At 45.2% G+C, this 23,063-nt stretch overlaps 1 protein-coding gene across 2 annotated transcripts in view; it reads left to right on the top strand.

Moving 5' to 3' along the window:
* The first annotated feature begins 6,091 nt into the window (after positions 1-6,091).
* WFDC1 (WAP four-disulfide core domain 1) overlaps positions 6,092-23,063 on the top strand; it is a 30,245-nt gene continuing 13,273 nt past the window's right edge. The window contains exons 1-2 of one of the 2 annotated variants that reach the window (XM_067471048.1): positions 6,092-6,169; positions 16,390-16,837. In XM_067471048.1, coding sequence (XP_067327149.1) covers positions 16,694-16,837 — 144 coding nt within the window. In that variant the 5' untranslated portion in view covers positions 6,092-6,169; positions 16,390-16,693. Of the gene's footprint in view, positions 6,170-16,307; positions 16,838-23,063 lie in introns of those variants that run through there. The other variant, XM_060788155.2, reaches the window with a different exon arrangement.

A 23,063-nucleotide genomic window follows, 5' to 3' on the forward strand; every position in this document is an offset into this window, starting at 1 on the left:
ACATGCCCAGCTCCTTAAGCCGCTCCTCATAGGGCTTGTTCTCCAGACCCTTGATCATTTTAGTCACCCTCCTCTGGACACATTCCAGCTTGTCAATATCTCTCTTGAATTGTGGTGCCCAGAATTGGACTAATGTCCAGTGTGGGAGAAAGAACCCATGTCTGCTTAAAGCAAGTGCAGATGTTGCAACTGGCCAGCTTGATTAGCATTGAGTGTGTAGCCATGAAGCTGCAAGTCAATCAGTGAAGGTATCTGTCTGGAGGTTGCTTGCCCATTGTTGCCTGGAGGCACCCTCTGTTTGGGAGGTATGAACTGGCCCTTGGTTGTTTGCTGCCTGGAGTTCCCCTGTTTCGGAGTGTTGTTTTTTATTTACTGTCTTGATTCAGACTTGTTGTTTTTTTTAAATACCGGTGACCAGATTGTATTCATTTTCATGATTTCCTCCTTCCTGCTGAAATTGTCCACCTGCTTCTTGTGGTTTTCAGTGGCTTCTCTGTTTAGTCTCACGTAATGGCTGTCAAAGTGGTCTAGCATTTCTGTGTTCTCAAAGAATACTCTGTGTCCTGGGAGGTTCATCAGGTGCTTGGCACTAGCTGACTTCTCTGGTTGGATTAGTCTGCAGTGCCTTTCATGTTCTTTTTTTAATACTGGTAACCATAATACTGGTCATCAGTATTTAAAAACAGTAAATAAAGAACACCACAAACAAGGGAACTCCAAACAGCAAACAATCAAGTGAAAGTTAACACCTCCCAAACAAAGGGATCCTCCAGGCAACAACATTGAGTGATTCTGCAACTGCAGGGCTACTCCATGCTAATCAAGCTTGCTAATTGCAACATTCACACTTTCTTCAAAGATAGAATCATAGAATGAAAGAGTTGGAAGAGACCTCGTGGGCCATCCAGTCCAATCCCCTGCCAAGAAGCAGGAATATTGCATTCAAATCACCCCTGACAGATGGCCATCCACCCTCTGTTTAAAAGCTTCCAAAGAAGGAGCCTCCACCACACTCCGGGGCAGAGAGTTCCACTGCTGAACGGCTCTCACAGTCAGGAAGTTCTTCCTCATGTTCAGATGGGATCTCCTTTCTTGTAGTTTGAAGCCATTGTTCCACGTCCTAGTCTCCAAGGAAGCAGAAAACAAGCTTGTTCCCTCCTCCCTGTGGCTTCCTCTCACATATTTATACATGGCTATCATGTCTCCTCTCAGCCTTCTCTTCTTCAGGCTAAACATGCCCAGCTCCTTAAGCCGCTCCTCATAGGGCTTGTTCTCCAGACCCTTGATCATTTTAGTCGCCCTCCTTTGGATACATTCCAGCTTGTCAATGTCTCTCTTGAATTGTGGTGCCCAGAATTGGACACAATATTCCAGGTGTGGTCTAACCAAAGCGGAATAGAGGGGTAGCATTACTTCCCTAGATCTAGATACTATGCTCCTATTGATACAGGCCAAAATCCCATTGGCTTTTTTTTGCTGCCACATCACATTGTTGGCTCATGTTTAACTTGTTGTCCACGAGGACTCCAAGATCTTTTTCATACGTACTGCTCTCGAGCCATGCATTGTCCCCCATTCTGTATCTTTGCATTTCGTTTTTCCTGCCAAAGTGGAGTATCTTGCATTTGTCACTGTTGAACTTCATTTTGTTAGTTTTGGCCCATCTCTCTAATCTGTCAAGATCGTTTTGAATCCTGCTCCTGTCCTCTGGAGTATTGGCTATCCTTCCCAATTTGGTGTCGTCTGCAAACGTAATGATCATGCCTTCTAACCCTTCATCTAAGTCATTAATAAAGATCTTGAACAGGACCGGGCCCAGGACGGAACCTTGTGGCACTCCACTTGTCACTTCTTTCCAGGATGAAGAGGAAGCATTTGTGAGCACCCTCTGGGTTCGTCCACCTCACCGTAGTTTTGCCTAGCCCACATTGGACTAGTTTGTCCAATAATAAACTTAACAACAACAACAAGGAAAAAACATGGATGTGGCTTACAAATGGAACATTGAAAAAGGAGATGGAGGGCGTGATTTTGCAGCCCAAGAACAAACTTAGAAGCAATGCCATCCAAGCCAGAATTGAAAAGTCGACAACAGATCCCAAGTGTAGACTCTGCAAGGAAGCAGGCGAAACGGTGGCTCACACCCTTAGCCGCTGCAAGAAAATTGTGCAGACAGACTACAAGCAGAGGCACAAGCCAGAAAAGGTTACAGAAAATGAACCCATCACACTACTCTGGGACTTTGGAGCACAATACTCCTGATCTCATGATTGTGGAAAAAACTAAGTACGGTTTGTGGATGTTGCAATCCCAGGCAACAGCAGAATTGAAGAGAAACAACTGGGAAAACTGACATGATATGAGGATTTAAAGATAGAACTGCAAAGACTCTGGCACAAACCAGTCAAGGTGGTCCCAGTGGTGATTGGGTGCAGTGCCTAAAGACCCTGGCCTGCACATAAAAACAATTGGCACTGATAAAATCACAACCTGTCAGCTGCAAAAGGCCACCCTACTCAGATCTGCACACATTATTCGCTAATACATCCCACAGTCCTAAACACATGAGAAGTGTCTGATGTGTGATCAAATACAAAAGCCGGCAGGGTGATCTTGTTTGCTGTGTACACATCTTGTTATGCATCAAATAATAATAATAATAATAATAATAATAATAATAATAATAATGGTAATGATGATGACCCAAAATGCAGACTGTGCAAGGAAGCTGATGAAACCATGATCTCCTCAGCTATTGCAAGAAAATCGCACATACGGACTACAAACAAAGACACAACTCTGTGGCTCTGATGATTCACTGGAACTTATGTCATAAGTACCACCTGCCAGCAGCAAAGAATTGGTGGGATCATAAACCCGCAAAGGTCATGGAAAATGAACATGCAAAAATACTGTGGGACTTTCGAATCCAGACTGACAAAGTTTTGGAACACAATACACCAGACATCACGATTGGGGAAAAGACAAAAGCCTGGATTATTGATGTCGCCATACCAGGTGACAGCCGCATTGAGGAAAAACAACAGGAAAAACTCAGCTGCTATAAAGACCTCAAAATCGAACTGCAAAGGCTCTGGCATAAACCAGTACAGGTGGTCCCAGTGGTCACTGGTGCACTGGGTGCCGTGCGAAAAGATCTCAGCCAGCATTTGGAAACAATAAACATTGACAAAACCATGATCTATCAACTGCAAAAGGCCACCTGATAGAATCATAGAATCATAGAGTTAGAAGAGACCTCATGGGCCATCCAGTCCAACCTCCTGCCAAGAAGCAGGAATATTGCATTCAAATCACCCCTGACAGATGGCCATCCAGCCTCTGACTTGGATCTGCGTGCATCATTCGAAATACATCACACAGTCCTAGGCGCTTGGGAAGTGTTCAACTTGTGATTTTATGATACGAAATCCACCATACAGATCTCTATTACTGTGACATACTGTGCTTTTGTGTCAGTAAAATAATGATGATAATGATAATGAAAACCTTCAACAGCCTACCTACCACCTGTTAGGATTTATGGTAGTTGAAGTTCAAAACACCTGGAGAGCCGAAGGTTGCTCATGCCTGGTGTAGACTCATATAATGCATTGTATTAATCTATATAAATAAAAATGTAATGTTAGTTTGTGGTATTAACATAACTCAAAAACCACTGGACGAATTTCTACCAAATTTGGACACAAGACACCTAACAACCCAATGTATGTCCTTCACTAAAAAAATGATTTTATCATTTGGGAGTTGTAGTTGCTGGGATTTATAGTTCACCTACAATCAAAGAGCATTCTGAACCCCACCGACAATAGAATTGGACCAAACTTGGCACACAGTTCTCCCATGACCAACAAAAAATACTGGAAGGGTTTGCTGGGCAGTGTCCTTAGGTTTTGGAGTTGTAGTTCACCTACATCCAGAGATCATTGTGGACTCAAACAATGATGGATCTGGACCAAACTCTACACAAATACTCAATATGCCCAAATGTGAATACTGGTGGAGTTTGGGGGAAATAGACCCTGACATTTGAGAGTTGTAGTTTCTGAGATTTATAGTTCACCTACTACCAAAGAGCATGCTGAACCCTACCAACGACAGAATTGAGGCAAACTTCCCACACACAGCCCTCATACTTAAAGCCATCCAGTCCAACTCCCTTCACCAGGGCAAGAAAACGTAATCAAAGCCCTCCTGACAAAGAGCCACCCAGCCATAGATATAGATAGATAGATATGATTCACACACACACAGATATAGTATCATAGATTTGAAAGGGACCCCTAAAGAAGGACAATTATATGTTGCATATTCCAGAGTAGGCAAACCAGACAATCTCCACATCAACACTGACATAGAAACAACAATACTGTTTACCCACAAGCATAAAGGAATTACATATATTAGAAACCATTACTTTATTTTCCAGATCACCAGACTGAGCCACAGCAACATGTGGCAGGAAATGGCTAGTATTCACATAAAGCAGTGTAAATGGCAGCGGAGATGGGTCCTGGGATAGAAGATGCACGAAGTAGGGCAGCAAAAGAGTGATCGAGAGAGTTAGAGGGTCTCTGGTTTTCCATGTCTTTCCTTAAGATGGTGTTCCTCCTTGCGTGAAGTCAGGCGGATCTGATGCGCTCAGCCATGCGGACGGATGGGAGCCGCCCGGATCTCCAACCTGTGGCCTTGTTTAGTCTGCTCCATCGGCTTGGTTGCAATGCTTAGCCTTCTGCATTGGGGCCAAACCCCATGCGCCTCATTGGAACCTGTCACATGTTGCCAGAGTGAAACTGACAAGGCGGCCAAGCATCGGCGTAATGAGAGGAAGGTCCGATCTTTGTGGAACATTTTCCACCTGTGGATAGGTGGAGCCATGTGTGCATAATCTCTGGATACTGAGGTACACATATGTATCTTTCTGGTGCATCTATTTTCCCAGTGTCTCTATTTCGGCTGTTTCCACGCTCCTCTTGAATATCTCAGTATTTCCTAGGCCTGTGCGGTTTCGTTCGTTAATTCGTTATTTCGTTATTAAATCGTTATTTTTACCATATCCGAAGCGATTTCAAAACACATTTTCAAACCCAGAAGGGTTTAAAAATATCGAAACAGCAGCCCCATATATTTTACGAGCTTCAGCTCGTGTCGTTAATGGGATGGAGGCTGCTGAGTGCTGCTGGTGCCTGGGAGCCAATCCGGCGCTCCCAAGCACCCCAGCAGTGCACCGTGGCAGGAGCCGGAGCCTATTGGATGGCGCGCGCATGCGCTCACCCTTACAACCGGCCTCCGCGCGCCATCCGGCTCCGGCTCCTGCGCCCTCCTCCTCCTCCTCCTCCTCCCAGCTGTGTTGCAGGAAGTGTCAGGAGGAGGAGGAGGAGGAGGAGGAGGGCGCAGGAGCTGGAGCCGGATGGCGCGCGGAGGCCGGTTGTAAGGGTGAGCGGAGCGCGCGCGCGCGCCATCCAATCGGCTCCGGCTCCTGCGCCCTCCTCCTCCTCCTCCTCCTCCCAGCTGTGTTGCAGGAAGTGCTAGGAGGAGGAGGAGGAGGAGGAGGAGGACGCAGGAGCCGGAGCCGATTGGATGGCGCGTGGAGGCCGGTTGTGTGAGTTTTCAGGGCTGTATGTATGACCATGTTCCAGAAGCATTCTCTCCTGACATTTTGCCCACATCTATGGCAGGCATAGAGGTCTGTTGGAAACTAGGCAAATGGAGTTATCTAATATCTATGGAATGTCCAGGGTGGGAGAAATGAAAGCCATTAAATGCTAATCAAGGTGACCATTACTGCAGCATTCACACTTACAAAATGTTTTGTAAATATTAACGAAATTTCGTAAATAACAAAACATTTTTTTGGAAAGTTTTGTAAATAATTTAAATATCGAAACAAAAAAACACCCCAATTACAAATCGATTTTAGAAACAAATTTTTTCTTGATCAAACAGGCCTAGTATTTCCCATGCATGGAACAAACAGAAAATTCCTAAGCCTGTGCTATATTTAGGCCAGTTTGGATGCCTCTCCTGTCGCCCGCCTTTAAAAGGAAAAGTATTAGGAATGTGTTGGTGACCAATGTTGTTTAAGCACAGAGCTTCATCTACAGAGGGAAATATATACAAGAGGCTCGACCAGCGGCTCAGCAGAGAGGTAAGAGGCACAACTTTGTCCCAAACTTTTATATAAATGGAGATAGGATCTCTAGCTTGTTGCCCAAGTGATTAGCTCTCTAGTTTAAAGCAAAACTGAATCAGGGCCTGAAAATTGTCTAAATCCTATAAGCTCTGTCTCCATTGCTTTTAAACCTAACATGGAGCAAAATATAGTACTGAGCCTTTCTCCTCCTCTATGAGTCTTTACTCTTTGCAAAACTTCTCAGCTGCCAGCTATGTGGAAAGTTGGAAATATATATTTAAAATCATGGCTCATGCAAGAGATAAAGAGCAACATGGATTCACATGCACAGCAGGCACCAACATCTATACTCAGGACTCAGGACTCAGCCCACTTCATTGAAAAAATCAGCAATCTCAAGCTAAATACTAACGACAAACTGATCAGCCTCGATGTGGTATCTCTATTTACCATGGTTCTGGTAACAGACACCATGGCACTCATCAACCAGAGGTTCCCAGAAGACATCACAGCTCTGTTTCACCATTGCTTCACCACCAGTTACTTTCAGTGGGACAATGAGTTCTATGAACAGAAAGATGGAGTAGCTATGGGAGCCCTCTCAGCCTGGTCATAGCTAATTTCTACATTGAGCACTTTGAAAAACAAGCCCTTGAAACAGCAACCAAAAAGCCCACTATATGGTTCAGATATGTGGATGACACCTTCACTATTTGGAGCCATGGAGAAGAAGAACTCAACAGGTTCCTGGAACATCTTAACAGCATCCACCCAAACATCCAGTTCACCAAGGAAAAAGAAAATGAAGGAACTAGGTTCTTGTGGGTTTTTTCGGGCTATAGAGCCATGTTCTAGAGGCATTTCTCCTGACGTTTCGCCTGCATCTATGGCAAGCATCCTCAGAGGTTGTGAGGTCTGTTGGAAGTAGGAAAAATGGGTTTATATATCTGTGGAATGGCTGGGGTGGGGCAAGGAGCTCTTCCCTGCTGCAGTTAGGTGTGAATGTTTAGCTGATCACCTTCATTAGCATTTGAAGGCCTGCCTGAGCCTGGGAAAATCTGTTGCTGGGAGGTGTTAATCTGTGCCTGGTTTTTTCCTCTCTGTTGTTTAGCTGTTATAATTTTAGAGTTTTTTAATACTGGTAGCCAGATTTTGTTCATTTTCATGGTCTCTTCCTTTCTGTTGAAATTGTCCACGTGCTTGTGGATTTCAATGGCTTCTCTGTATAGTCTGACATGGTGGTTGTTGGTGTGGTCCAGCATTTCTGTGTTCTCAAATAATATGCTGTGTCCAGGCTGGTTCATCAGGTGCTCTGCTATGGCTGACTTCTCTGGTTGAAGTAGTCTGCAGTGCCTTTCATGTTCCTTGATGAGTGTCTGGGCGCTGCGTTTGGTGGTCCCTATGTAGACTTGTCCACAGCTGCATGGTATACGGTAGACTCCTGCAGAGGTGAGAGGATCCCTCTTGTCCTTTGCTGAACGTAGCATTTGTTGGATTTTCTTGGTGGGTTTGTAGATTGTTTGTACGTTGTGTTTCCTCATCAGCTTCCCTATGCGGTCACTGAGAAGCCATTGAAATCCACAAGCATGTGGACAATTTCAACAGAAAGGAAGAGACCATGAAAATGAACAAAATCTGGCTACCAGTATTAAAAAACTCTAAAATTATAACAGCTAAACAACAGAGAGGAAAAAACCAGGCACAGATTAACATCTCCCAGCAACAGATTTTCCCAGGCTCAGGCAGGCCTTCAAATGCTAATGAAGGTGATCAGCTAAACATTCACACCTAACTGCAGCAGGGAAGAGCTCTTTGCCCCACCCCAGTCATTCCACAGATATATAAACCCATTTTTCCTACTTCCAACAGACCTCACAACCTCTGAGGATGCTTGCCATAGATGCAGGCGAAACGTCAGGAGAAATGCCTCTAGAACATGGCTCTATAGCCCGAAAAAACCCACAAAAATGAAGGAAGACTGCCTTTTGTAGATGTCCTAGTCATCCGCAAACCAGATCAACAATTGGGTCACACCGTTTACAGAAAACCCCCACACACGGATAGATATCTACATAAAAACTCCAACCATCACCCAAGTCAAAAAAGAAGCCCCATTAAAGCCTTGGCAGACCGTGCAAAAAGAATCTGTGAACCCCACCTCCTCCAAGATGAACTGAACCACCTAAACTGGGCTCTACAGGCCAATGGATACTCCACCTCAGACATCAGAAGAGCTGCAAGACCAAGAACAAGCGATGAGAGTAAAGATGAAGATCCACCCAGAGGAAAAGTGTTCCTGCCATACATCAAGGGAACCACTGACCGCATAGGGAAACTGATGAGGAAACACAACATACAAACAATCTACAAACCCACCAAGAAAATCCAACAAATGCTACGTTCAGCAAAGGACAAGAGGGATCCTCTCACCTCTGCAGGAGTCTACCGTATACCATGCAGCTGTGGACAAGTCTACATAGGGACCACCAAACGCAGCATTGCCCAGACACGCATCAAGGAACATGAAAGGCACTGCAGACTACTTCAACCAGAGAAGTCAGCCATAGCAGAGCACCTGATGAACCAACCTGGACACAGCATATTATTTGAGAACACAGAAGTGCTGGACCACTCTCACAACCACCATGTCAGACTACACAGAGAAGCCATTGAAATCCACAAGCATGTGGGCAATTTCAACAGAAAGGAAGAAACCATGAAAACGAACAAAATCTGGCTACCAGTATTAAAAAAACTCAAAAATTACAACAGCAAAACAACAGAGGGGAAACAAACAGGCACATAAAATCACTCTCAACAAAAGATTCCCCCCAGGCACTTCCAAAGGATGCTTGCCATAGATGCAGGCGAAACGTCAGGAGAAAAATTGCCTCCAGAACATGGCCATATAGCCCGGAAAAACCTACAACAACCCAACATCTATACTGCTTTGACTGCTATGGCTCAATGCTATGAGTTTATGGAAGTTGGGATTTCACAAGGCATCGTATTCAGGGTTGAAATGGCACTTGCAAGCCCTCTCCAGACTAAACACTTCCCAAACTTCCACAGAACAATAACTTAAGAGAGCAATGAGAACGGAAAAGTTTTGTGCTGCACAGCTTGCAATGATGCCACGGCAGGGAATAAGACAAGAAAGGGAATAACAGCTCCTTTCCTTTCCACAGTCTTGCTCAATGCGGCCTCAGGAACTTTGATGCCCACCAAAGAAATCCGAGAGAAAGCCTTTTGTCTCCCATTACGGGTGAATGAGTCTAGTGACGTTGTGTGTTTCCGACAATAGCAGGCGTCCTGTGGTGCTGCCGTTGCTTGCTTACACTTTGGGTTCATGGCATGGCCCCCAAACCATGTCCAGCATGAGCAATGACCTCTCCTGCTCCTTGGGAGTGACCGCTTAAAAGCCATTTGTCTCATGCTGGATGACAGTGGCAGACCAGAGCTTGGAAAGGGGCCCTTTTTGGACTGCAAGGTCCAACATCCTCCTCCTGTTGGCTGTACATGTGGCCAGAATCAAGACTCCTCTATACCCTCCAACAGGCCACTCTGTGGACAGCTGGCTTTGCCTTCTGTGGTGTATGGCTGCTTCCAGGTGGCAACGCCAGGTCGGAAGAGGGACAGGATTCTTCTTGGATGAGTCCTTTAGATCCTGTGATTAAAGCTTTCAACTCTGTGATGTGGATTTCCCCCTCTGTATTTACTCACTATTTTCTTGGTTCACTAATTTCCTCCTCCTTTTTCCTCTTCCTCCTCTCCTCCTCCTTCCCACTAATATTCTAATTCACTATTTTTCTCCTTGTTGTCTTCCTCCTCCTCTTCTCTTCCTCTTCTCCTCTTCACCACAGAAGGCAAAGCCAGCTGTCCACAAAGCAGCCTGTTGGTTAGACCACACCTGGAATATTGTGTCCAATTCTGAGCACAATTGAAGAGAGATATTGACAAGCTGGAATGTGTCCAGAGGAGGGCGACTCAAATGATCAAGGGTCTGGAGAACAAGCCCTGTGAGGAGCGGCTTAAGGAGTTGGGCATGTTTAGCCTGAAGAAGAGAAGGCTGAGAGGGGATATAATAGCCATGTATAAATATGCGAGAGGAAGCCACAGGGAGGAGGGAGCAAGCTTGTTTTCTGCTTCCTTGGAGACTAGGACACGGAACAATGGCTTCAAACTACAAGAGAGGAGATTCCATCTGAACATGAGGAAGAACTTCCTGACTGTGAGAGCCGTTCAACAGTGGAACTCTCTGCCCCGGAGTGTGGTGGAGGCTCCTTCTATGGAAGCCTTTAAACAGGGGCTGGATGGCCATCTGTCAAGGGTGATTTGAATGCAATATTCCTGCTTCTTGGCAGAATGGGGTTGGACTGGATGGCCCATGAGGTCTCTTCCAACTCTTTGATTCTATGATTCTCTTTCTCCTTCTCTTACTCACTAATTTCCTGATTCACTATTTTCCTCCTCCTCCTCTTCCTCCTCCTCCTCTTCTCTTTCTCTTACTCTCTAATGTCCTGGTTCACTAATTTCCCCCTCCTCTTCTCTTCCTTCTCTCCGTCTCCTTCCCACTAATTTCCTGATTCACTATTTTCCTCGTTGTTTTCCTCCTCCTCTTCTTCTTTTTGTCTTCTCTTTCTCCTTCTCTTACTTACTAATTTCATGGTTCACTAATTTCCTCCTCCTCTCTTCCGCTTCTCCTTCTCATTCTTTTTCCTCCTCTTCTTTTCCTCCTCTTTTTGTCCTTCCCGCTAATTTCCTGATTCACTATTTTCCTCCTTCTCCTCTTCCTTCTCCTCCTCTTCTCTTTCTCTTACTCTCTAATGTCCTGGTTCACTAATTTCCCCCTCCTCTTCTCTTCCTTCTCTCCGTCTCCTTCCCACTAATTTCCTGATTCACTATTTTCCTCGTTGTCTTCTTCCTCTTCTTCTTTTCCTCTTCTCTTTCTCCTTCTCTTACTCACTAATTTCTTGGTTCACTAATTTCCTCCTCCTCTCTTCCTCTTCTCCTTCTCATTCTTTCTCCTCCTCTTCTTTTCCTCCTCTCCTTGTCCTTCCCGTTAATTTCCTGATTCACTATTTTCCTCCTCCTCCTCGCCATCTTCTTCTTCCTCCTCTTCTCTTTCTCATCCCTTTCTCTTTCTCCTTCCTACTAATTTCTTGGTTCAGTAATCTCCTCCTCCTCTCATCCTCTTCTCCTTCTCATTTTTTCTCCTTCTCCTTCTTTTGCTCCTCCTCCTCCTCCTCTTCCTGTTCTGCTTCCTCTTCCTCCTTCTCTTACCCACTAATTTCCTCCTCCTCTCTTCCTCTACTTTTCTTTATTCTCTTTCTTTCTTTCTCTGTCTTTTCCTCCTTCTCTTCTCCCTCTCCTCCTCCTCATAGAATCATAGAATCATAGAGCTGGAAGAAACCTCATGGGCCATCCAGTCCAACCCTCCACCAAGAAGCAGGAAAATTGCATTCCTCCTCCTATTTCTCTTTCTCTTTCTCCTACCCATTAGTTTCCTGATTCACTAATTATTCCCTCCTCCTCCTCTTTCTTCTCCTTGGGTAGAGCAATTTGTACTTCTTTGAGTGTTGGGCTATAACACTGGAGACCAGGGTTCAATTCCTCACTTGGCCATGGAAACCCACTTGGTGTCCTTGGCTGACTTACATCTTCTCAGCCCTAGAAAACCCCACCTTTTAGCCATGGAAAATCACTAGATTAAAAAATGTGGGACTGGAAAGGGATGTGATGGTTGCATCTTGCATTGGGGAATGTTATGTTGAATTAGACCATATGCTGTCTTGAGTTCCATTCCAGTTTGCAAATTCCATTGCCTAAAGTCACTGTTTGTCATGACCTTGGCTGATTTGCACAACCAGAAAGCCCTGCCTTAGGGTCACCATGAGCAGGAAACAATTTGAAGACAATCAACAATAGAGGTTCTCCATGTGCCAGAGGTTCTCCACATTTGACCCTCCTAATGCTTGAGTCTCCCACTCATAGAGTGGTCAGGGATTTTGAGTCCAAACCAACTGGAGAACCCAAAGCTGAGAATCCCTGTGTTACAGAGCTGCAAAAGGTCTCTTCCAACAGGTGTAGATTTTCCCTTGATGGACAAATGCTTGGTTTCTGTGTACCCATTCGAACAATTTAACATGCGCATTGCAAGAAATCCCAAAGTACCCAAACTTCCCAACATATCAGTCATAATTGTTATCCTGGAATTAAAATGAAGCCAAGAGGCCAATCACAGACCATGATTTCATTTGAAGACTTCCTTCCAAACTCTACAGGTCAGCTTGTTCAAACACATTGACAAGCTGGAATGTGTCCAGAGGAGGGCGACTAAAATGATCAAAGGTCTGGAGAACAAGCCCTGTGAGGAGCGGCTTAAGGAGCTGGGCATGTTTAGCCTGAAGAAGAGAAGGCTGAGAGGGGATATAATAGGCATGTGTAAATATGTGAAAGGAAGCCACAGGGAGGAGGGAGCAAGCTTGTTTTCTGCTTTCTTGGAGACTAGGACGCAATGGAACAATGGCTTCAAACTACAAGAGAGGAGATTCCATCTGAACATGAGGAAGAACTTCCTGACTGTGAAAGCCGTTCAGCAGTGGAACTCTCTGCCCCGGAGTGTGGTGGAGGCTCCTTCTATGGAAGCCTTTAAACAGGGGCTGGATGGCCATCTGTCAGGGGTGATTTGAATGCAATATTCCTGCTTCTTGGCAGAATGGGGTTGGACTGGATGGCCCATGAGGTCTCTTCCAACTCTTTGATTCTATGATTCTCTTTCTCCTTCTCTTACTCACTAATTTCCTGATTCACTATTTTCCTCCTCCTCCTCCTCCTCCTCCTCCTCCTCCTCTTCTCTTTCTCTTACTCTCTAATGTCCTGGTTCACTAATTTCCCTCTCCTCTTCTCTTCCTTCTCTCCGTCTCCTTCCCACTAATTTCCTGATTCACTATTTTCCTCGTTGTTTTCCTCCTCCTCTTCTTCTTTTTGTCTTCTCTTTCTCCTTCTCTTACTTACTAATTTCATGGTTCACTAATTTCCTCCTCCTCTCTTCCACTTCTCCTTCTCATTCTTTTTCCTCCTCTTCTTTTCCTCCTCTTTTTGTCCTTCCCGCTAATTTCCTGATTCACTATTTTCCTCCTCCTCCTCTTCCTTCTCCTCCTCTTCTCTTTCTCTTACTCTCTAATGTCCTGGTTCACTAATTTCCCCCTCCTCTTCTCTTCCTTCTCTCCGTCTCCTTCCCACTAATTTCCTGATTCACTATTTTCCTCGTTGTCTTCTTCCTCTTCTTCTTTTCCTCTTCTCTTTCTCCTTCTCTTACTCACTAATTTCCTGGTTCACTAATTTCCTCCTCCTCTCTTCCTCTTCTCCTTCTCCTTCTTTTTCCTCCTCTTCTTTTCCTCCTCTTTTTGTCCTTCCCGCTAATTTCCTGATTCACTATTTTCCTCCTCTTCGCCATCTTCTTCCCCCTCCTCTTCTCTTCCTCTTCCCTTTCTCCTTCTCCTTCCCACTACTTTCTTGGTTCAGTAATCTCCTCCTCCTCTCATCCTCTTCTCCTTCTCATTTTTTCTCCTTCTCCTTCTTTTGCTCCTCCTCCTCCTCCTCTTCCTGTTCTGCTTCCTCTTCCTCCTTCTCTTACCCACTAATTTCCTCCTCTTCTCTTCCTCTACTTTTCTTTATTCTCTTTCTTTCTTTCTCTGTCTTTTCCTCCTTCTCTTCTCCCTCTCCTCCTCCTCATAGAATCATAGAATCATAGAGCTGGAAGAAACCTCATGGGCCATCCAGTCCAACCCTCCACCAAGAAGCAGGAAAATTGCATTCCTCCTCCTATTTCTCTTTCTCTTTCTCCTACCCATTAGTTTCCTGATTCACTAATTATTCCCTCCTCCTCCTCTTTCTTCTCCTTGGGTAGAGCAATTTGTACTTCTTTAAGTGTTGGACTATAACACTGGAGACCAGGGTTCAATGCCCCCCTTGGCCATACAAACCCACTTGGTGTCCTTGGCTGACTTACATCTTCTCAGCCCTAGAAAACCCCACCTTTTAGCCATGGAAAATCACTAGATTAAAAAATGTGGCAACTGGAAAGGGATGTGATGGTGGCATCTTGCATTGGGGAATGTTATGTTGACTTAGACCATATGCTGTCAGAGTTCCATTCCAGTTTGCAAATTCCATTGCCTAAAGTCATTGTTTGTCATGACCTTGGCTGATTCGCACAACCAGAAAGCCCTGCCTTAGGGTCACCATAAGCAGGAAACAATTTGACGACAATCAACAATAGAGGTTCTCCATGTGCCAGAGGTTCTCCACATTTGACCCTCCTAATGCTTGAGTCTCCCACTCATAGAGTGGTCAGGGATTTTGAGTCCAAACCAACTGGAGAGCCCAAAGCTGAGAATCCCTGTGTTACAGAGCTGCAGAAAGTCTCTTCCAACAGGTGTAGATTTTCCTTTGATGGACAAATGCTTGGTTTCTGTGTACCCATTCGAACAATTTAACATGCTCATTGCAAGAAATCCCAAAGTACCCAAACTTCCTGACATATCAGTCATAATTGTTATCCTGGAATTAAAACGAAGCCAAGAGGCCAATCACAGACAATGATTTCATTTGAAGACTTCCTTCCAAACTCTACAGGTCAGCTTGTTCAAACACATTGACAAGCTGGAATGTCTCCAGAGGAGGGCGACTAAAATGATCAAGGGTCTGGAGAACAAGCCCTATGAGGAGCGGCTTAAGGAGCTGGGCATGTTTAGCCTGAAGAAGAGAAGGTTGAGAGGAGATATGATAGCCATGTATAAATATGTGAGAGGAAGCCACAGGGAGGAGGGAGCAAGCTTGTTTTCTGCTTCCTTGGAGACTAGGGCGCGGAACAATGGCTTCAAACTACAGGAAAGGAGATTCCATCTGAACACGAGAAAGAACTTCCTGACTGTGAGAACCATTCAGCAGTGGAACTCTCTGCCCCGGAGTGTGGTGGAGGCTCCTTCTTTGGAAGCTTTTAAACAGAGGCTGGATGGCCATCTGTCAGGGGTGATTTGAATGCAATATTCCTGCTTCTTGACAGGGGGTTGGACTGGATGGCCCATGAGGTCTCTTCCAACTCTATGATTCTATGATTCTATGAATCCAGCTTGCTGTATTACAAGTCCCATCATTCTGATACTACCAGGGCATGATGTACTTTGTTGCCCAACACCACTGGATCAAAACTTGTTGTGGAAACAGTTAAGCAAACAATTAGACAGCTGGTCTTTCCTACAGACTTTGGGCTTTGCGCGTGCAAATGTTTCCGTGCTCATTTAGCCATCCAGGCACTTTTGGGCTTTATGAGAATGCCTCCTTAATAAGAGACACATGGCTTAACTCATGCAATGTGCCGCTCCGTGAATACAAACAAGAGAGGATGGCACGCTTCAGCAGGACTCTTTTCATCAGAAATAAAACTTAGAGTGTTTTGCTAGAAGAGGAGGAAATGGAAGGCAAACTGGGTGTTGTTGTTCATTCGTTCAGTCGTCTCCCACTCTTCGTGACCTCATGGACCAGCCCATGCCAGAGCTCCCTGTCGGCCGTCACCACCCCCAGCTCCTTCAAGGTCAGTCCAGTCACTTCAAGGATGCCATCCATCCATCTTGCCCTTGGTCGGCCTCTCTTCCTTTTACCTTCCACTTTCCTCAGCATAATTGTCTTCTCTAGGCTTTGCAAACTGGGTAGCTGTGGATAAACTGTGCTCGGTGGGTCATTCTTGTGTGCTTTCAAGTCGTTTCCAAACTGTGGTGGCAATAAGATGGTGCCATCACAGGCTTCTCTTGGCAAGGTCTGCCTTTGCCTTCCTCTGAGGCTGAGAGAGTATGGCTTGCCCAAGGCTTTCTGAGGAAAGACTCAAACCCAGGTACTTAAGAGTCGTAGCCTAAGACTCAATCTAGGTCTCAGATTATAAAAAAGTAGGTAGCAAAGAGGACAGCTGTTTTGCAGAGGAATTTTGCCTTGGGAAGGAAGCGTGGAAAGGCTTCTTGTCCAAGCTTGCCCTTCCTATTCCTTGGAGACTGCTTTGAAAAAAATATATGGATGTTTCAGCGTCTCCCCTTCCCCCTTTTCAGCAGCTGTCATCTGATCCTGTCTTTCTCTTTGGCTTTGAACCCCCCCCCCCCTCTCTGTCTTTCAATCTCTCTCTCGGAGTGCCAGATGTTGAAACAAAGGTCTAAAAATAATCTTTCCATCTCTCTTTCCAGGGTGGCAAAGCTGCCCAAGCGACAAGAGCTGAGGGTTCGAGTCCTTTGAGAACAAGAAACTTCTGGGACGACACCAAAGAAGAAACCCTTTTTGGTCCCCAAGTCCGTCATACTTTGGCAATGTTTTGAAGAGCGGGTTGGTGTTTCTCCTTGGAGCTGGACCAAAGGGACCAACCTCTTTTTTCCCTCCTAAGAAATCCATTGCCTGGCTCATCCTCCACCCTTTGGATTCTTTACTTTTCTTTTCTGCCTCTCACTTTCTCATGGTGTGAGAAGAGGCAGCATTTGGCTGCAAGGAGCTGGAATGGAGGGCAAACAGCACATCCGCCCCAAGTCTTTAGGGATGATTTTGGGTCTCATGCTACTTTTACTTCTCTGCCCACCTTCCAAGTGTGCCAGGCGACGCTGGAGAAGGACTCCGCACCTGAAACTGGGAGAGAAATATGATGTGAGTAGATCCGCTGTTGAGGACAGAAAGGAAAGCTCAGAGAGGAGGGCAGAGGCATCCCATCACAGGATGCTAAGGCGGGAAGTGGGTTTGTTTGGAAGGAGGATGCGAAGAATGATTATCATTGGATTATTTTTGATTATGATGATGACTGGTTTTGGAGCATTCATTACTTGGATCCTGTCTATGAACCAAGGAAGTATCGCAAGATTGTTGACAAGGAGGAAGAACTTCCTAACTGTGAGAGCCATTCAGCAGTGGAACTCTCTGCCCCGGAGTGTGGTGGAGGCTCCTTCTTTGAAAGCTTTTAAACAGAGGCTGGATGGCCATCTGTCAGGGGTGCTTTGAATGCAATATTCCTGCTTCTTGGCAGGGGGTTGGACTGGATGGCCCACAGGGGCAGCTCAACCCATTACGCAAAGTAAGCATTTGCAGTATAGTTGATTTTGCCCAGGGGCGCTCTTGAGGTGCTCTTGGGGAAAAATAGACCTTGACATATGTGAGTTGTAGTTACTGGGATGTATAGTTCACCTAAAATCAAAGAGCATTCTGAGCTCCACCAATGATGGAATTGAACCAAATATGGCACACAGAACTCCCATGACGAACAGAAAATATATATCAGTGATTGGTCGAGGGGGGGGGGGGGGGGCGCTAAAATAGTGTTTGCTTACCATTGAAAATTACCTAGGGCCGCCTCTGATGGCCCATGTGGTCTCTTCCAACTCTTTGATTCTATGATTCTATGAGAGCATGTTTCAAGTGGTTTTGATTTTTGTAATGGTGCTCTAAAAGTGCTGTCTATGGCTATTACATTCAGAAGCTTTGTCTGTTTGTTTGGAATTGATCTTTAGTTGCATTTATTAATTTTCCTCCTCCTCTTCTCTTTCCCTTTCTTCTTCTCTTCCTCCTCTTCTTCATACTTGTTCTTCTTCTTCTTGATCTTCCACCTCTTTTTCTGCCTCCTCCTCCTCTTCCCTCATCTTTCTTCTTCCCTTCCTCCTTTTTTTCTTCCTCTTGGCCATGGAAAATCACTAGGTTAGCGTTTCTCAACCTGGAGGTTGGGACCCCTGGGGGGTTGTGAGGGGGTGTCAGAGGGGTTGCCAAAAACATCAGAAAACATAGTATTTTCTGTTTGTCGTAGGGGTTCTGTGTGCAGGGGCGGCTCAACCCATTACGCAAAGTAAGCATTTACAGTATAGTTGATTTTGCCCAGGGGCGCTCTTGAGACGTTCTTGGGGGAAAACAGACCTTGACATATGTGAGTTGTAGTTACTGGGATGTATATTTAACCTTACAATCAAAGAGCATTCTGAACTCCTCCAATGATGGAATTGAACCAAATATGGCACACAGAACTCCCATGACAAACAGAAAATATATATCAGTGATTGGTTGGGGGGGGGGCGGGGGCGTCAAAATACTGTTTGCTTACCGTTGAAAATTACCTAGAGCCGTCTCTGTCTGTGTGGGAAGTTTGGCTCAATTCTATTGTTGGTGGGGTTCAGAATGCTCTTTGATTGAAGTCTGTGAACTATAAATCCCAAAACTCTACAACTCCTAAATGTCAGTGTCTATTATCCCTTAATTCTACTAGTGTTCATATTTGGGCATATTGAGTATTTGGGCCAAGTTTGGTCCAGATTGATCATTGTTTGAGTCCACAGTGTTCTCTGGATGTAGGCGATCTATAACTCCAAAAATCAAGGTCAATGCCCACCAAACCCTTCCAGTATTTTCTCTTGGTCATGGGAATTCCGTGTGCCAAGTTTGGTCCAATTCCATCGTTGGTGGAGTTCAGAATGCTCTTTTATTGTAGGTGAACTATAAATTCCAGCAACTACAACGCCCAAGTGACGATATCAATCTCCCCCCCCCCCCCCAACCTCACTAGTATTCAAATTTGGTCATATCGGGTATTTGTGCTAAATTTGGTCCAGTGAATTAAAAGACATCCTGCAAATCAGATATTTACATGACGATTCCTAACAGCAGCAAAATGACAGTTATGAAGTAGCAACGAAAATAAGATTATGGTCAGGGGTCACCACAACATGAGGACCTGTATTATGGGGTTGCGGCACTAGGAAAGTTGAGAAACACCGAGATTATCAAAGGCAGCTTCGGCAGTGGCTCCTCCTCCTCCTTCTTTTCTGTCTCTCTCTCTTTCTCCTCCTCCCACTTTTAATCTTCTTTCATTCTTATTCTTCCCCTTCCTTTTATCCTTCCTCTTCCTCTTCTGTTTATTTGGATCCCACCTTTCCCTCAACCTCAGGTCACTTATTTTGTTGTGGTTGTTGTTGTTGTGTGCCTTGAAATCATTCCTAATTTATGGAGACCCTAAAGCAAACCTTTCATAGGCAACATTTCTCTAGAGCAGTGGTTCTCAACCTGAAGGGGTCGCGAGGGGGTGCCAGAGGGGTCGTCAAAGACCATCACAGACAGTATTTTCTGTTGGTCATGGGAGTTCTGTGTGGGAAGTTTGGCCTGATTCTATTGTTGGTGGGCTTCAGAATGCTCTTTGGTAGTAGGTGAACTATAAATCCCAGCAACTACAACTCCCCAATGTCAAGGTCTATTTCCCCCGAACTTCACCAGTGTTCACATTTGGGCATATTGAGTATTCGTGCAAAGTTTGATCCAGATCCATCATTGTTTGAGTCCACAATGTTCTCTGGAGGTAGGTGAACTGCAACTTCAAAACTCAAGGTCAATGCCCACCAAACCCTTCCAGTTATTTTTGTTGGTCATGGAAGTTCTATGTGCTAAGTTTGATTCAATTCCATCATTGGTGGAGTTCAGAATGCTCTTTGATTGTAGGTGAACTATAAATCCCAGCAACTACAACTCCCAATTGAACCAAACTTGCCAGTGTTCACATTTGGGCATACTGTATATTTGTGCCAAGTTTGGTCCAGATCTATTGTTGTTAGATTCCACAGTGCTCTCTGGATGTAGGCGAACTACAACTCTAAAACCCAAGGTCAATGCCCACCAAACCCTTCCAGCATTTTCTGTCAGTCATGAAAGTTCTGTGTGCCAAGTTTGGTTCAAGTCCATTGTTAGTGTAGTTCAGAATGCTCTTTGAATGTAAGTAAACTTCAACTCCCCCATGTCAAGGTCTATTTCCCCCAAACTTCACCAGTGCACATATTTGGGCATATTGAGTATTTGTGCCAAGTTTGGTACAGACCCATCATTGTTTGAGCCCACAGTGCTCTCTGGATGTAGCTGAACTACAACTCCCAAACTCAAGGTCAATGCCCACCAAACCCCATCCTCCCACCAATCCTCCCATCCCAACCCCACCAGTATTCAAATTTGGGCATATTGGGTATTTGTGCCAAATTTGGTCCAGTGAATGAGAATACATTCTGCATATCAGATATTTATATAACGATTCATACCAGTAGCAAAATTACAATTATGAAGTAGCAACGAAAATAATTTAATGGCTGGGGGTCACCACAACATGAGGAACTGTATTAAGGGGTCGCGGCATTAGGAACGTTGAGAACCACTGCTCTAGAGAGGGCTTGCTGTTCCCTTCTTTGAGGCCAAGAGAGTACCACTTGCCTTTGGCCATCCAGTGGGTTTCCCTGGCCAAGGAGGGGTTGAACTCGAGTCTCCAAGGCCCCATCTACACTGACATATAATACAGTTTGAATGTCATTGGTCATCTCTTACCCATCTTCTAACTCAAACCTGGGCCAACTTCAGCCCTCCAGGTGTTTTGAACTTCAGCTCCCACAATTCCTAACAGTCAGTAGGCTGTTAGGAATTGTGGGAGTTGAAGTCCAAAACACTTGGAGGGCTGAAGTTTGCCCATGCATGTCCCTTCTTAGCTTCTGGTACCTTTAGGGTATTTAGACTACACTGGAAGGATTGATTGCTATCTATTTCTCAATGGATGTCTGTACCTGGAAATCCGCACCTGCATAGTTGAGGAGCGTCTATCCTTTTTGGATTGGCCCTGCTTAAAGGGACACTCCCCAAACTTGGAACTGAAGGAACACTGTTTGACTAACCATGTCCTAGTTCAGAAAACCTCAGGCCCTTTCATAAAACACGATTAGAGCCCTAGGATTCCATTGTTGCAGCCAGGGTTTTGCAGTTTGGGGTGGGTAATAAAGTGCGGGGACAATGCCCGGCTCGAGAGCAGTACGTGTGAAAAGGATATTGGAGTCCTCGTGGACAACAAGTTAAACATGAGCCAACAATGTGATGTGGCGGCAAAAAAAGCCAATGGGATTTTGGCCTGCATCAATAAGAGCATAGTGTCTAGATCTAGGGAAGTCATGCTACTCCTCTATTCCGCTTTGGTTAGACGACACCTGGAATATTGTGTCCAATTCTGGGCACCACAATTCAAGAGAGATATTGACAAGCTGGAATGTGTCCAGAGGAGGGCGACTAAAATGATCAAGGGTCTGGAGAACAAGCCCTATGAGGAACGGCTTAAGGAGCTGGGCATGTTTAGCCTGAAGAAGAGAAGGCTGAGATGAGATATGATAGCCATGTATAAATATGTGAGAGGAATCCACAGGGAGGAGGGAGCAAGCTTGTTTTCTGCCTCCCTGGAGACTAGGATGTAGAACAATGGCTTCAAACTACAAGAAAGGAGATTCCATCTGAACATGAGGAACAACTTCCTGACTGTGAGAGTCGTTCAGCAGTGGAACTCTCTGCCCTGGAGTGTGGTGGAAGCTCCTTCCTTGAAAGCTTTTAAAAAGGGGCTGGATGGCCATCTGCTGGGGGTGATTTGAATGCAATATTCCTGCTTCTTGGCAGGGGGTTGGACTGGATGGCCCATGAGGTCTCTTCCAACTCTTTGATTCTATGATTCTATGATTACTTAGTATTCTCCACGGAGGAGTAAGAGTCCCCCCCCCCAAAAAAAAAACCCCTATAATTCTCAGGATGTTGTGGGACATTGTCTCGGGGTTATAGGATAAACATCAGATGCATGTATACCCTTATTTTCCAAGCATGCCTCCCACATTCAAGGAAACACCAACTGGGCTTTGCAATGCCTTCAAAGGCCTGGCTACGCTTTGCATCCAAGGGTGGGGCTGAATTCCAAGAGAGGAAGGGTCCCGCAGAGCAGAGCGGATGCAGACCAAAGCAACGTTCTTTTCCAAGAAGTGTTTCCTTGAAAGCCCATTTCCCCTCATTGTGAGCAGGGACTGCGTAGGTTCACCAAGGACGAAGGACGGAAGGAAGCCACTCAAAAGTAGGCCAGAAGGCTCGCCTAAGGAAGGAGAAGGGTTCAAAGGGGTGAGTTAGGAAGGGAGAGAGCAAGGAATCTGAACACTAGCAAAAGAAGAGATTTGGAGGAGACTGCAAGTCCCTAAGAATCTACCAATCAGCATTTTCACACAGTTTAGTTTTCATAATAAGGGTCTGGAGAACAAGCCCTATGAGGAGCGGCTTAAGGAACTGAGCATGTTTAGCCTGAAGAAGAGAAGGCTGAAAGGAGATATGATAACCATGTATAAAAATGTGAGAGGAAACCACAGGGAGGAGGGAGCAAGCTTGTTTTCTGCTTCCTTGGACACTAGGACATGGAACAATGGCTTCAAACTACAAGAGAGGAGATTCCATCTGAACACGAGGAAGAACTTCCTGACTCTGAGAGCCATTCAGCAGTGGAACTCTCTGCCCCAGAGTGTGGAGAGGCTCCTTCTTTGGAAGCTTTTAAACAGAGGCTGGATGGCCATCTGTCAGGGGTGATTTGAATGTAACATTTCTGCTTCTTGGCAGGGGGTTGGACTGGATGGCCCATGAGGTCTCTTCCAACTCTTTGATTCTATGATTCTATAATAGGCCTTCACAACAATATAGATAGATAGATATAGATATAAATATAGATAGGACTACAACACCCAACATCCACAAATAGGGGAGTCAATGACTGAAACTAAATGCAACTTGACCCCACTTTAACTGTCATGGTTCAATGATATGGAATCATGGAAGTAGTCGCTTTAAGCCAACATTTCTCAACCGGGGGGTCAGGACCCCTGAAGGGGTCATGAAGGGTTGTCAGAGGGGTCACCAAAGACCATCAGAAAACACAGTATTTTCTGTTGGTCATGGGGGTTCTGTGTAGGAACTTTGGCCCCATTCTATCGATGGTGGGGTTCAGAATGCTCTTTGATTGTAAGTGAACTATAAATCCCAGCAACCACAACTCCTAAAGGTCTATTTTCCCCAAACTCCACCA

Source organism: Anolis sagrei, chromosome 8, assembly GCF_037176765.1.
Source record: "Anolis sagrei isolate rAnoSag1 chromosome 8, rAnoSag1.mat, whole genome shotgun sequence".
Lineage (NCBI taxonomy): Eukaryota > Metazoa > Chordata > Lepidosauria > Squamata > Dactyloidae > Anolis > Anolis sagrei.